At 41.6% G+C, this 15742-nt stretch overlaps 1 protein-coding gene across 1 annotated transcript; it reads left to right on the top strand.

The window, feature by feature from the left end:
• The first annotated feature begins 4237 nt into the window (after positions 1–4237).
• SLC24A5 (solute carrier family 24 member 5) lies at positions 4238–15733 on the top strand. Its single transcript, XM_030577072.1, has 9 exons — positions 4238–4368; positions 5395–5574; positions 8091–8174; positions 8283–8386; positions 8701–8801; positions 10094–10377; positions 11103–11309; positions 14852–14953; positions 15393–15733. The coding sequence occupies exons 1-9, from the start codon at positions 4239–4241 to the stop codon at positions 15713–15715; spliced, it is 1515 nt and encodes a 504-aa protein (XP_030432932.1). The 5' UTR covers position 4238; the 3' UTR covers positions 15716–15733.
• Positions 15734–15742: the final 9 nt, after the last annotated feature.

Genomic DNA, 15742 nt, shown 5'->3' with positions numbered 1-15742 from the left:
TAGAAGCACACAGGCTTGATACCCTTCCTTCAGCTCCATAGCTTTCCCTCTTGTTGTCTGGTACTTCATTTTGCATAGTTTTCTCTGCCAGAGCCTTTCAGAGCTATTCTGGGGAGAAATCCAGTAATGCCAACCCCAGAGGTTCACAAATTATGAGTCAGGCCCTCCCAAATCATAAGATTGGCTTAAAAACATGAGGTTTTTTTTTTTTAATAATTAGTTTTAGATCTTTATATTTGCCTCTTGGTGCTGGAGCCTTTAGGGTTCATGTTTTCAAACTTTTCTCCACAAGTTCGGTTCTTTTGCTTGCAATAACAACTGTGAAATTGTAAACTGACAGAGAAACGTTTATGATTATCAGAGCCTGCATGCAGCCCTCAAGCAGCACTTCATTTGGACAGAGAAAACTTGCTGTGATGGAGCAGCAGCTTGGTCAGATGCTATTGATCACTAGGCCAGCCCACAGTCTATGCTAATGAACTAACAAGTCTAGAGGATTTTCCTAGGCAAGTTTTCATAAGTACATGATAAAGAACGGTTACTCACCTTCTCGTAACTGGTGTTTTTCGAGATGTGTTGCTCATATCCATTCAAATTAGGTGTGTGTGTGCCGCATGCACAGTCATTGGAAAGTTTTTCCCCTAGCAGCACCCATCAGATTGGCTGTGGAGTCCCCTGGAGTGGCACCTGCCTAGGTGTCTATATATGATCCTGCCAACCCAGCGCCTCCTCAGTTCCTTCTTACCGGCTACTCCAACCAAGGGGAAGCTGGGTGGGTTTGGAATGGATATGAGCGACACATCTCAAAGAACAGTTATGAGAAGGTGAGTAACCGTTCTTTCTTTGAGTGATTGCTCATATTGATTCCAATTAGGTGACTCCCAAGCCTTACCTAGGTGGCGGAGTCGGAGTTATGGAAGTGCTGACTGAAGCACTGCTCTGCCAAAAGCTGCATCATCTCTCGCATGCTGAAGAATGGGGTAATGAGAGGTGACGGTGCCGAACGCTGTGGCATTGCAGGCTTGGCGTGAAGGGCCAGGAACCGCGGTGCCATCATATCTACGAGGTCTCTTGGAGCCTCAAATGTGTCTGGGATGGAAGGCAGCTGTACCTCCTCCACCACCTGACACGGTGATTCCAATTGCACCGGACTCAACGGCCCTCCTTGCGGGACCAAACTCAATGGTGCTGGCTCCAAAGTTTTTGGCACTGGGGGCTCCTCCCTGGGATGCGCCCCACTGGCCAGTTCAAAGGGGATGGGACCCAAAGTCGAGGTTTCCAGTACCTTGTTTCCAGTGCCACTTCTACCCCCAGAGAATGGTAACCGGTGCCGAGTCGCCTCCAGCTGTTTCTGCACCGGACAGCGGCGGTGCCACGGGTCTCGTCCAGAGTCCTTCTGTGATGCTGCCTCCGTTACTGCTGCCAGGGCACTACACACTGATGCACTCGGTCCCGGGTCCTGCTGTGCCGATGCTGGTTGCAGTCTAAGTGCTGCTTCCATAAGGAGCTGCTTCAGTCTAAAGTCCCACTCCTTTTTCGTTCTTGGGTGAAACCCTTTGCAAATCCTGCACTTATCCACCTGATGCGTTCCCCCCAGACATTTTAAGCAAGCGTCATGGGAGTTGCCCGTTGGCATAGGCTTGTCGCAGAACTTGCAGGGTTTGAACCCCTAGGTCTTAGGCATGCCCTGAGTCCCCAGGAAGAGCACAATCAGCTTGGAGTTCCCAAAAGCGAACTATTAACACTACACTAACTAATAACTAACTAAACTTACTATGGAAGACAAACACTAACATAGACAGAGGCTAGGGAAACGTGGAGAGCTGTGCTGAGCAAGATGCCACAATTCCAACGACCGTCACTGGTGGCACGAAGGAACTGAGGAGGCACCGGGTCGGCAGGGTCATATATAGAGCACTATGGAGGTGTCATTCCAGGGGGCTCCACAGCCAACCCAACGGGTGCTGCTAGGGGAAAAACTTTCTGATGACTGTGCATGCGGCGCACACGCCCCTAATTGGAATCAATATGAGCAATCACTCTAAGAAGAATTGCTGTTCTGTTCCATTTAGAACACACATTTCAATCAGAGCTGCACATGTCATTTCAGCCAAGAAAAGACAGATTTCAATTCAGTTTTTTTATGGTAAGATCCTCTTTAAACACACTGGATACTAGAAAGCTGTATTACAGTATTCATTTAGTAATGGATGGGCAATCAGTTTACCTTTATGGAAGAGATCCAGGGGATGGTGCTAGAGACCTCTTATAGGAAGACCCCCTTTATTGACCTACATACATTAGATCATTTAAACAGTGACTAAAGAGTTCCAGTTCCAGAAAGTCCTCCTCTGTTTGTCTCTAGTAAAAGTGCACCCATAGTGAAAAACAGGAATCAGAAAAATATGGATTTAACTTTCCTTATAGATAAATCTATCTGGGCCAAGATGATTTCCATCTCCACCTCCTGGTTTTCTCTCTTCATGTCAGAGAAACAGTGTAAAGCTTTTGCCAAAATTTTCTAAAGTAGCTAGTAATTTTGGGTTCCCCCCTTGACACACCTTAGAGTGGCTGATTTTCAGAGGCACTGCGCACCCATCCTTTAAAATGTCTCAGGTTAAGCACCGAAACTCACAAGCCACTTTTGAAATCTTGGCCCTTATAACTTACACTATTCTGGGAGAGAACAATCACGCTGTTTATAATATTGAGACAAAGAGGTGATGGAGATTGATATATCTATTATAGCTGACTGGGCTGATTCAGATTTTTTTTTTTTAATTGCCAGTCTCCACCTGTCCTAATGATGTTTTGTAGACACAATCTCTTTTATTATAAAAAGGAAAAAAATTCACCCTACCACACTTTTGCAGTGGAGTTATGCTATCACATCTTATGCATACTATACAGTGGTTGATCATGCATTAGCTAAAACAGCATGGGAATAAGGAGCAATACACTTAAAGGATTAGGATGCAATGAAGCAAAATAATGTTTTTCAATCTGCGAGAGAAATAAACCCAAATATCTAAATGCAAGTGAGCATTAGCCCTGCTCCTAAGAAAAAGTTAGTTACAATATTGGCACTTTACAATGTCATTTCACATAATTGGACAGTAAACATTTATGGAAACTAAGTTTAGAAACTGATTTGATAGAAACCTAACTCAGCTTTTCCTTCAGAGTAGCCAGTGATAGTTTTGTGGGACCTATTAAAATACATTTTTAAGCAAGAAAGCTTTGTATTTAATCTTCAATTACACACCTGAGTTCAATGTTGAAAGGTCATCAGACAAAGGGATGGAAACAAGTTTGGGTTGCAGGCTCTGAAGCAGGGGCCTGTGTGCTTGGTCTTACTGTGACTCTTGCTGAATAATTCATCTGACCAGTATGGAAGTCGTCTTCCCCCACAAACTTGGTATTGGCATCACCCCGCGTGGGAACTGTGGCGACCCAATGGGACTAGCTGAGGCTGTACAGTGGTGCAAGGAAGACAGTCATATTGGTATGAGAGCAACCTACATTAAATCTCCTTCCCATCCCAACATTTGCACGGTCTCAGCAGCTTGCACCAGCGCAACACGGGTGGTGGCCAACATGTCACATGCTTTGTCCACAGTTGCAGAAACTAAGGGCAGTTAGTAATAATAGCTGAAGCCTTCAGTCTGCAACCCGATAGACCTTTGTCTGTGCCTGAGCACAGGGGCCAGGACCCATTGCGAGACCCGGGCCTTCCCCAGAACTTCAGGGCTGTTTGGGTGCTGCACTTGGGCCTGGCGCCCTTCAGCGGGCGGGCCAGGCCCAGCGCCTCTGGGGGCAATTCCTGGGCGAAGCAGGGGGAGGGAGCCCTACCTACGGCTTGTGTCTACCGCCGGCAGTGGTAGCTCGGCTAAGGGGACTCCAGCCCGAGGCCTGGCTCGTTGCCGAACCCGGGGGAGAGGAGCAGCCACCCCGCGGGACTAGCGAGGGCCCGAAACTCAGCCCCACCTGCCAGCAGCACCCCAGCGTGCTGCGTCTCCAGTTCGCTGGGGCAGGCAGCCCGCGGTCCCGGCCGCCAGGAGAACGAGCCCGGCTCTGGCGGCATCGAGCCTGGGCTGCAGCAGGAGGCGAGCTGCCCACCTGCCCCGCCTGCTCGCGCCGGGGGAAGCGGCCAAAGCCGCCCCCTCACATGATCCCGCCGGCCCCTAATCCCCTCCGCGCCTCCCCCGGCCGCTCAGTGCGAGGCTGAGGCCGGCGCGATGAAGGGAGGCTGGAGGAAGCGGGCAAGAGGCGACCGGGCAGCCTCCGTCCTGCTGCTGCTGGGGGCTCTGGCCGCCTTTCAGCTGCCTCGCAGGGCCGCTGCCGCCCAGCGGCTCCGCAGGGACACAGGTAGGCTGGGGGCGCGGAGTGTCAGCCGGCTGCGTTCACACCTCGGGAGCGGCTCCGCTCCGAGCCCCCGCCCAGCGCGCGGGTGGGAAAAGCGCAGCAGCTGCTGGACCAGCCATGGCATGGGCCGCTCGCTTTACTGGGGCTCTCCCAGCACTGCACGTACTCCATCCACCTCCTCTACGAGTGTAGCACTCCCAGCGCTGCGGCGCTGTTTACACTGACGCTTTACAGCGCTGTATCTTGCAGCGCTCAGGGGGGTGTTTTTTTCACACCCCTGAGCGCGAAAGTTGCAGCTCTGTAAAGCGCCAGTGTAGCCATGGCTTAAGAAAGGCAAATTTGTTCAACTATTTCAGTGTGGTCCTGAGGTGTCTCCTCTTCCTTCGCTGGCTGTTTTCCTCCCCGCGGTCGGAAGGGAGCCGTTTATTTCTTTTGCCAGGATAACTCGAGCATAACCCGTATATGATTAGAAAATATCTAAATTTACGCAAACCTTCTGTGGCCATACGGGGCACCCACCCGCTTTTTTCCTCTCTGGAGTCTTAACTGGAAGTCAAACACGAAACCTCGGGCTACCTTAACATTGGTTGCTCTAGAAAGAGGTGTGTCTCAAAGGCTCATTAGGGTTGGAAACAAGTTTGGGGTGCTGGCTTTCTTTAGTATAGGTTTACAGTGTTGTGTGCAGGTAAGGTGACCAGATAGCAAAGGTGAAAAATCGGGACAGGAGGTGGGGGGGATAATGGGAGCCTATCTAAGAAAAAGACCCAAAAATTGGGACTGTCCCTGTAAAATCAGGACATCTCATCACCCTAAGTGCAGGAATGAAACATTGACAATATCCCTATATCCTTGTGTGTATTACAACAGTTCTGTCTGGGGCTGCCAACAATTAAGAACAAATAATTTAAAATAGGTTCATACATTTCACCTTGCCAGAATTCCATTGAAAACATCCTCAAAAGTTTTTTTTGGGGGGTGGGGGAGACAGTATTTGATAATATGCACAAGACCTTTGTATTCTCTTTTCAGAAAATAAAACACACTGCATCTCTCCTCCCTCGGCGGAATTTCCTGATGCATTTTTTACACAACAGGAGAGAGAAGATGGGGGGATCATTATCTATTTCATAATTATCCTTTACATGTTTATGGCTGTATCCATTGTGTGTGATGATTACTTCCTTCCTTCTCTAGAGATCATTAGTGAATGTAAGTTGTTTTTTAAGTCTTAGTAATCATTTCTCTAAAATTGAACCGCTATTGGCAAGATTATTCTCTTGGCAGAGTTTCACAGTATGAGTGCAACTTAGAAATAAGGGCAGAAAGTTCAACACTCAATATTTAGCTTAGTTGAGAAACAGTGTACAGGCAGAGTGGGCTTAGGCAGGTAAACTACAGCAGTGTAGGAGATGGAATACTGACATCCAGGCTTAACACTAAAGAGATAAATATTGTAAGTAAAATGATTAACTTCAAAGTGATTTAAAAAATGAAAGTAGCAGATAGCTTTTTCCAGGACACTGGTTCCTGTAGAAAAGTTTAAAAAAAACACACACTGTTACCAATGAGATTCCTCTTGTATGCATCATATTGATAAATTGGAGTGTTCAGAAAACAGCCACAGAATGATTAAGGAATGTTTTCTAATCCTTTATAGTGAAAGACTCAAGAAATTCAAGTATCAGAGGGGTAGCTGTGTTAGTCTGGATCTGTAAAAGCAGCAAAGAATCCTGTGGCACCTTATAGACTAACAGACATTTTGGAGCATGAGCTTTCGTGGGTGAATACCTCGTGCATCCGACAAAGTGGGTATTCACCCACAAAAGCTCATGCTCCAAAACGTCTGTTAGTCTATAAGGTGCCACAGGATTCTTTGCTGCTTTTTCAAGAAATTCAGTATATTTAGTTTTATCAAATAGATGGTTATAGGGTGATTTACTAACAATCCAAGCATCTACATAGGGAACAATAATTTACAATACAGTGCTCTTCAATGTAACAAGCAAAATGTAACAATATCTAAAGGCTGGAAGCTGAAACCAGACAGATGCAGACTCTAAATAAAGGCATAGCTTGTAATAAAGTAATTAACCATTGGAACAATTTACCCAGGGCTGTAGGGGAATCTCCATTACTAGAAGTTTTTAAATCTAGATTGGATTTTTTTCAAAAAGGTTTGCTCTAGTTCAAACAGGAATTAATTCAGGGAGGTCCTAAGGCTAGTGTTAGGCAGGTCAGGATATATGATCCACACGCCCTGCTGACTTTATCATCCCACATGCAGCAGGACAGAAGGGCAATGTGCACACATTTGCTTTCTATCTACAGTAGATATTTCCTAGCTAAGTGCCTATATTCTAATATGCTGGGTGCATTAGGGCTTAGCTACACTGGCGCTTTACAGCACTGCAACTTTCGCACTAAGGGGTGTGAAAAAACACCCCCCTGAGTGCTGCAAGATACAGCGCTGTAAAGCCTCACTGTAATCAGTGCTGCAGCACTGGGAGCGCGGCTCCCAGCGCTTCAAGCTACACCCGTAGAGGATGTGGTTTACGTGCAGCGCTGGGAGAGCTCTCTCCTGGCGCTGTGACCACACTCACACTTCTAAGCGCTGCCACAGCACTGCCCCGGCAGCGCTTTGAAGTTTCAAGTGTAGCCATACCCTTGGCAATATCTTACTGAAAATCAGCTTAAGCAGTGGCGGTGATAGTGGTGTGGGAGGGAACAAAGGTAAATTATTGATGATTCTAACAAGTTAACACCTAATAAATAACCTTATCGTTGTGTCCTCAGACTCTGGGAAACTGTCAGAACAGTGGTGCCTTCTTCTACCAAACGTGTGTTGGTAGAAACAATGGGAGTTTTTCCATAAAAGCTGGTATAAACTTAGCCCTAAAGTTTCCTTCATCCCAATACAATGTGGGATACAATGCCCAGTCCTGAGTGGGCTGGTAACTTCATGTTTTGTTATGCTTCAAGGGATCTTAAGTTGCTTAATTAAGGCCATGTCTACACTACCACTTATGTCAGCAAAATTTATGTCATTCAGGGATGTGAAACCACCCCCCAGCTCCCCCAGAACATAAGTTTCACTCGCATAAGTGATAGTGTGCACAACACTATGTTGGCAGAATAGCTGTGCCACTGTAAGCTTAATAGTGTAGACATGGCCTAACCCTTACACAATATATCCATGAAGCAAGTAGTACTATACCCATTTTACAAATGGACTCAGCAAGCAAGCAGGAACTAGTTGTCAGTTGTTTTATACTTCACTGAGTTGCTGATGCTTGACTTGAGTGTATTTTCCTCACAATAGTCAATACAAACAAGTAACATCTAGAACATCAATGAACTTGGATTTAAATCTGACAACTTTAAATTTTTCAACCACAAATAAAGGTTCCGATCCTACAAGTTCATAAATCTTGTGCACTTATATTAGAGCAAAAACTATTTCAAACACTTAAACCTATACACCCATCTTTAGAAAAGTTTATAAATGAAGTTCTCGATCAGTTGTCTTACTGACATTCAAACAAAGTTCTCCAAGCATCTGTTATAGCTTATTCTGTAACCAATTAATTAATTTTCTTCTGCTAAGAATGTTGATTTTGTGGTTCCCAATCATGTAAGGAGCTACCGTTGTTTACACATTAGTTGTAGTAGTGTGTGTAGACTGGAGGTGTAACTTTTGTTTAATAATTATTTTATTCCATCTTCAGCCCTTGGCCTCTCTCAGGATGTTGCTGGAGCAACTTTTATGGCAGCTGGTAGCTCTGCTCCTGAATTGGTCACAGCTTTTCTAGGTAAAACGAACAATTGTTTAACAATTCAGAATATATAATCAATCACCCCTCCTCCCAGAAAAACTGAACAGCAGAAATTAACTGTGTTGAACACTATTTTGCTTACAGGGGTATTCGTGACAAAGGGAGACATTGGAGTTAGCACCATCCTTGGATCTGCAATCTATAACCTTCTTGGTATCTGTGCAGCTTGTGGGTTGTTATCTAGCGTGGTATGTAAAACACTGATCTAATTCACCTCTCTTTAGAGCCAAATGATTTTAACAACTTATGGCTTACTGACAAAAGTCAAAGCAAGTTTAGTATGATAATAGTTCAATTTATTACTCAGTAGCAAAACACCATGTAATCAATCAATCAGAAGATAACTCCAATAAGATTTAAAAAAAAAATACTTTTGAGTTACTACATTTAAATCATTTCCTAAGAACCGAGTTAGTCACATATCAACACAAACATTAAGGCAGCATGTTCAGTACTGGGAAAAAGAACTACAACAGATCTGAAAGTAATTTGTGTCCTACAGGTTTCGAGGCTGTCTTGTTGGCCACTGTTTAGAGACTGTTTCGCATATGCAATTAGTGCAGCAGCAGTCCTTGCAATGATATTTGACAGCAGAATTTACTGGTAAGTGCACAATTTGTGTTAAGTTCATGTTGGCTGGAAATTAGTGTGTGTAAAAATTAAATTTATTTTGTCACTTTTTCATCAAGCATTAACCTCAAGTATCCCAATCTGAAGTTAATTGTATTATATATTGACAAATATGAATTCTTGTTGGCTTTAAGAATTGTACACTGAATTCAGTGTTCATGAAGGCTGTTATATTAACCATACTGTGGATTCCTGCTTATAAATCTCAACTAGCATAGGCTTCCTTGCACTGCACTTCAGACCTGTTCTGGTGTCCCCTCCCTTGCACAACCATTAGTCTTCATTGTTTATTCCTTTGATAACCTCTTTTGTGCACCTGACTTGAGACAGTTGTCCACTATCAAATGGACAGAGTACCTCATATGAACTGCTGCACTATCCAATGGGTAACTATTTTCAGTCAATATTGACCTCGATTGGATTTGAACCTATGAGGAGAGGCTTTAGTCTTCAATTACCAATTTCCTGAACCATTCAGCCGCCACTTTTCTTTTCCCAGAAATTAGCCTGTAATATGCATGAGATCTGAATTTTTAGGTTTTTCTTTAACTGGGTAATGGAAGCACCTACTAACTGTCATTATTCCATGTTCATTAAATACATTGCACTCATTTGGTATTTTTATCTTCAAAGACAATTAAAATCCTCAACATCCTTGTGAGTGGAGTTTACAAAGTGGGTTCAGTTCTAATATAAAGGGACAACACTACTTAAGTCAATGGAGTTGCACCCATTTGTACCAGAAGATACTTGGACTAGTTTATCATCTTTACAAATAAGTTCCTCTGTGTAGCCTTTAGCAAATTAGCTAAACCCAGGAATAGAACTCTGAAGTTCCTGGCTTCCGAGCAGAACTCAGATCATGCCTTCTGTTGATTAACGTAATAGGATTCAATCTTGCAAATGTTTACTCATGAGTAGTTCTATAAGACTACAGAATACTATCACAGATGAGTGTTTGTGGGACTGAGGCCGTAGTCTATTGATCAAATTGCTGTAAAATGAGAAACATTAGTCTCCATTAAGGTATCTATACATAACGTGACCCCTTGTAAATCAGAAATCTTTGATAATCTGCATTGGGAAAAAGGTTTTTGTTTCCACTTATTTTCCTTCTGCTGCCAAAGCCAATTAGTTATCTAATGAGTGGGCAGTCACTTAAGTATTACTAAGCAAAACTAGCTTTTTTTAAAATCAATTTCTTTAAAAATAACTGAAGATAAAGATGAGTTGGATTTTTATGTAAAATCCAATTTTTATTCTAGGTATGAAGGTGCTTCCCTGCTGCTGATTTACGCGTTATATATTCTGGTGCTGTGTTTTGATATTAAAATCAATCAATATATTATGAAGAAGTTTAGTCCCTGCTGTACTTGTTTTGCAAAAGCTATGGAAGAAAACACTGAACAGCAGCCATTAATTGGCTGGAAAGAAGAATGTGAACCACTAATTTGTCGACAATCAAGAACTGATAGTGGAATTTTTCATGATGAATCGGACTTCTCCCAGCTTTCTATAAGTTTACATGGACTTGATGAAATTTCTGAAGGTATTGATACAGCCTCTACCAGTCTACATCTCTCTAATTATGGGAGCAGGAGTTGAGTAAATTGTAAGACTAATTTCAAATGGTTTAGACCAGGAAAGAACTCTAGTTGAGTTTAATACACTACTATTCTTTCTTGGAATCTGACCTTTAGCAAAATCAAAACACAGAGTTGGTTATATAAAGATATCCACTGGAAGAATGCCAAAACAGTCATTCATTTGAGCCACAGCAGAACTATGAATGATGGGTAGAGTAACTTTGAGATTCTTTGAAGTGCATATTTGAAACTTCTCAATGGCTTAGCTGATAAGTATTTCATTTGATATAAACTGCCACCTGCCCTAACTGTGTGATATTGGTGTTCTGTGAAACATGCAATTTTATAGCCCCAAAAGATGTGCTATCTTTAAAAAAGAATTTAAAAAAGAAAGTAACAGCCTGATGTGACTAATCAGGTACCTATGGAAAAAACTTCACTTATGGACCTAGTTACTCAGTAAGAAAGCACCAAACAAACCTATTACAAAGCCCAGGTTACTCAAGTAAGCAAAATAACTCAGGGGGCTTTTCCTAGTGGTGAAAGAAAGGGAAAACTTGTTTGAGACTGTATTTTTGTATGCTTTTGCCCATCATTCTTACAAGTAGAGTCAGGTTATCAGATTATACACCAACATAGCCTCATTACAGGGATAGTTTAAAATGGTTTACCTTTTAATCTCCAACAGATCCTCCAAGTGTCTTCACCATCCCTGAAGCAGATTTAAAAAGAATTCTCTGGGTGTTATCTCTTCCTATTATTACACTACTCTATTTGACCACACCAGACTGCAGAAGACAGTTTTGGAAAAACTGGTTCATGGTGACGTTTTTCTTGTCAGCTGTGTGGATTTCTGCATTTACATATGTTCTTGTATGGATGGTAACAACAGTGGGTATGTACTTGCTGCTATATCATGTCAACTGACTCAGTCACTGAGGAATGAATGATTTTTCCCATCTAGTTTCCTTTTCCACAACTGGGCAGGGTTAGATCTTAGCCTCAGATTACATGTTCATAGCTCAAGTTCCTCCTCCACCCACTGCCCCAAAAAAGTGGTTGAAAAGGGCTACTTCAGAACTACCTAAAGACTGTATTGAGAAGTTTTCATAGTTAACTTTCTTTCTCCATCTTATATTTCCCTAGAATAATATTTTTTGGAAATTGAGCTTGGCTGTACCATTGTGCTCTACCATCAGCCTTCCCAATCTAGGTGATGAGCATCTGCTCATGTGGCGATGTAACAATGAATGCATTTGAGAAAAATATTTACAACTTCATTACTCAAGTTGTTCAGAACATTATGGATTTGTTCTACCTAACATTAAGATCTTAAACAGCATTACAGGTATAGCATTATTTTAAACTGATTTACCAAGCAGGTATCAAAATTACCAAATTTATCTGCCAAGACGGGAGATAAAGGTTCAGTTCCTCTCATACAAGAGCAGTTATCACTTAACTTTACACATTATTTCCTTGCAAGTATCAATTAGGAGGTGAAGATCAATAACGGTCATTTAAAGAAATGAACTGATTTTAGTACCTTTAGTGACAAGTAAAGGGTTTTAACAAGTTTGCTTTTTTGCTGCTCTGATGGGGAGGCTTAAATTGTGTGTGTGTTAGTATGAAAGTGATTTAAACCTTTAAAATCATGTGTGTCTAGCAAACTCAGGGAAAACTGGAGTACTTTCTGGCATTCTCAGTAACTCACATCTTAAGTGAAGGGGCTGAAATGTTAAGTCTCTAATGAAGTCATCCTGTCTCCTCAGTGTTTTAGCAACTGGAGTTAAATAGGTGTAAAAGCAAAAAACTGTTTCTGAATGCTGACTAAACTGTTTCCCCCTTTCAGTTGCTCAACTTTCAGTCACATGGCATAACTTGACTAGTTCTCCAGTCATAGCTTTCAGGGTAGACATGAAATTTCAGATTTTAAGAACAAGCTGAAAACTGACAAGCCTTTCAAGCTTTACATCTCAAAAAGCAAAGACAGGAGGGGACGGGGGTACAACCCTTGCGTTTCTCCTTTGTAGCTCACTTTACGTCTGCCTGTGTAGTCTACTAATTCACCTCTAAATTTGTTTTGAATTGATTCTAATTGAATGTCTTAAATAAGGAAAAACAATCCTGCCAACAGAGGCTTGTGTAGTTTGATGCAACCAAAATTAAACAACTAGCTGTCAAGTGGTCTAGTGTACTGATAGAGGTAATTGAGCCCCTACTACATTCATTCATTGTTTATAAAACACATCCTACTCATAACTAGGTAAAAGCAGGTAAGTTAGAGTAGTGAGCTAGGAATCTTTGACAATCTCTCCCATATTGCGGGCGAGAGGGATTGCTAATCTGCTAGTTAGAGCCATGACAATGTGAAAGTGGTATGCCAAAGTTTCAAACAGGGTGAGTGCTGGTCTACTTTGAAAAGTTATTATAAGTGCTATTGGGAAGGGGTCTGTCTCTCACAGACTTCAAGCTATGTTTGTTCTGTCTGCCATATAAAGCTTTGATAGCTCTGCATATTCCACCTGGGTTCTTTTCTTTTCATAAAAAAAGAGTTTTTGTAAAAGTTAATGCACTAACACCTACCCTGCCCCTGGACTTCATAGGGTTTGTACAGGTTTAACATACTGGAACTTAATTCTGGTGCATATGAAGAATAAAATCCATCAACAACAATTGATAAATTCATGGAGGACAGGTTTATCAATGGCTATTTAGCCAGGATGGGCAGGGATGGTATCCCTAGCCTGTTTGCCAGAAGCTGAGAATAGGCGATGGGATGGATCACTTGATTACCTGTTCTGTTCATTCCCTCTGCAGCACCTGGTATTGGCCACTATCAGAAGACAGGATGTTGGGCTAGATGGACCTTTGGTCTGACCCAGTATGGCCGTTCTTATGTCCACATTCTCTATTAGGACATTAGTCCCATCTTTACATAGTCACTTACCAGGCTAGATCTGCACTTTAACTATGAAGCTGATAAAACTATGTAGCGAGGAAAGAGATCAGAGTCACTTCCATCTAGGTTCCAATCTTACCTTCCATAGGCTAAAAGATTCATGCTTCAGCTCTCCCTTGTCATGCCCATTACTTTTTAGCCTTCTTGGTTTACAAGCTTTCTTCCTACACTGATGCCTTAATCTGGGGAGGGAGGGTTTGGACCGTTACAAATTCCAGATCAGAATCAATCACTTTCAATCCCTTCCAACAGAGAAGCAGCAGTTTTAGACTCCCTATTTTTAAATTTTGCCTCTAACTGACCTAATCTGGTATCTGACATGCAACTACAGTGCACCTAAGTTTACAGACAATCCACTGCATAATTCAGTCTAACAAAACTGCTTATTACTGTTTGTCAAAACCCTTACTATTATGGATGAAAGGCCCATAACAAAAAAACATTTAGAGGTAGACAATACACTTTTCAGTAAAGTGAATTAAATTATCCATTAAAAAAAAAGAGTTTAAACAGATTAAATCCTTCAAACTTTCTCCCAAGTTTTATGAATATTGCATTAGGAGAAACAAATGGAGACATCTGCTTGACAGTAAAATCAAAACTAAAGGCTGCTCAAGATTAGCCCCAAAAGATAGATCTGAATCCAAGTTAAGCAGTTCTATCTTTAAATTTTAGTTAAGCAACTGAAGCACAAAGATGAAGAGTAGGAGTTAATCCATTTTCAAAGTATTAATGGCTGCTTTCAGGGAAGAAAGTAGTGTACTGCTACTAGTATTTACCTGTAGGAAACATAGGCTTCTAAATAAGTAGAAGTGTTGCAATTATATTTACTTAGCATTTTGCTATGTATGATTACTAAGACTTGGAAAGTTGCATTTTTTGACGGAAGTGAAGTTTCACAGCAATTAATTTGGACATTACAGTAGTAAGGACTACTTAAAGGTCTTTTCATATGTTTCCCCAGGGAGTTCATGTGCTTTTTTCAAGAGTGAATGATTAAAAGGGGTTACTGCTTCATGTGACTTCCAGAACTCATGTGATAAAATGCCCAAAGAACACAAGGGATTAGTCTATTTTCAGCAGTGCAAAAAAAAGTGTCACGATTGTCAGAAACCTCTAACTTTTACTGTATCTGCAGGAAGTCAGTAATAGCCTCCTACCTCTAGCTGAGTGGGCATAATTTATTTTCAAACTGAAAACAAATTCCACATCATGTTACTGATAGTGGCTATTTACTAAAGGAACAAGCACCTAACTAGTAAAAAAGTTAACAAAATCAGTGTCAAGCCTGTAAGATTTCAGTAAATCAAGTTAAGCTATCCTGAATTCTTACTGGCTTGCATGGATTCCTTTTGGAATTAGCATACAAATACCAATCCTTTCTTTCTTTGGTAAAAACAGATATGTAGCAGTTTCCTCTGACCAGACTTCACTTATGAAATGTGTTACTCAGTATCCTTATTTATCCACTACAGGTGACACGCTGGCAATTCCAGAGACAGTAATGGGTCTTACATTATTAGCAGCAGGGACAAGCATACCAGACACAATTGCAAGTGTACTGGTGGCTAGGAAAGGTAAGAATTTCAGCATTCATGTTCATTCCATTAAGAACTTGTTTTAGGAGCTAGGGCAGAGAGGTCTCACAGATATTTCACTATATCTGAAAGGTTCACAGAGCAAGTCATAAAGCTGCTACTGTTTGAGTGTCTAAAACAAAATTCATTAGTATTAAATACTGAAGTTCACCTAAAGTCAATTGTAGCTTAGCCTTCTAAAAATTAAAGTTAAAAAAATATATATCACAAACATTTTAGGAGAAGTCTGATTGCTGTTGGACAAGAATTATGACTACTATAAAACTGCAAGTTTGTGTTCCAGCATGATTGATTTTAGCCCAGTGGTATACAGCTTACTTTATCAAGTGATCTCATAGATGCTCATAGTTTAAGAAGATGCTTAGAAAATTATTTCTACAGTACAATAAATGAACACTTGGTGTTTTTTGTTTTGCAGGAAAAGGAGATATGGCTATGTCTAACATTGTAGGATCCAATGTATTTGATATGCTGTGTTTGGGATTACCTTGGTTTATAAAAACTGCCTTCATAGATACATCAGCACCCGTGGAAGTGAACAACAGTGGTTTGACTTACACAGCCATTTCTCTTATTTGTTCCATTATTTTTATTTTTCTGGCAGTTCACCTGAACGGTTGGAAGTTAGATAAAAAGCTGGGAGCAATCTGTCTAGTAATGTACTTAGCATTTGTTATAGTGTCAATTTTATATGAACTTGGGGTCATAGGGAACAATCCTGTAAAGGTCTGTGGTGGCTAGTTTTAGCCAGTGACTGTACTGAGGAAG

The sequence above is a fragment of the Gopherus evgoodei genome, chromosome 10, assembly GCF_007399415.2.
Source record: "Gopherus evgoodei ecotype Sinaloan lineage chromosome 10, rGopEvg1_v1.p, whole genome shotgun sequence".
Classification (NCBI taxonomy): domain Eukaryota; kingdom Metazoa; phylum Chordata; order Testudines; family Testudinidae; genus Gopherus; species Gopherus evgoodei.
The sequence above is the reverse complement of the archived record's forward strand: the minus strand, read 5'-3'. Positions and strand labels throughout refer to the sequence as shown.

Bases quoted from the DNA above. Each gene is read 5' to 3' on its own strand.
- SLC24A5 (XM_030577072.1), top strand. From the start codon at position 4,239: ATGAAGGGAGGCTGGAGGAAGCGGGCAAGAGGCGACCGGGCAGCCTCC. The intron at 4,369-5,394 runs GTAGGCTGGGGG...TTCTCTTTTCAG, and splicing joins GCGGCTCCGCAGGGACACAG to AAAATAAAACACACTGCATC. The intron at 5,575-8,090 runs GTAAGTTGTTTT...TTCCATCTTCAG, and splicing joins TCTAGAGATCATTAGTGAAT to CCCTTGGCCTCTCTCAGGAT.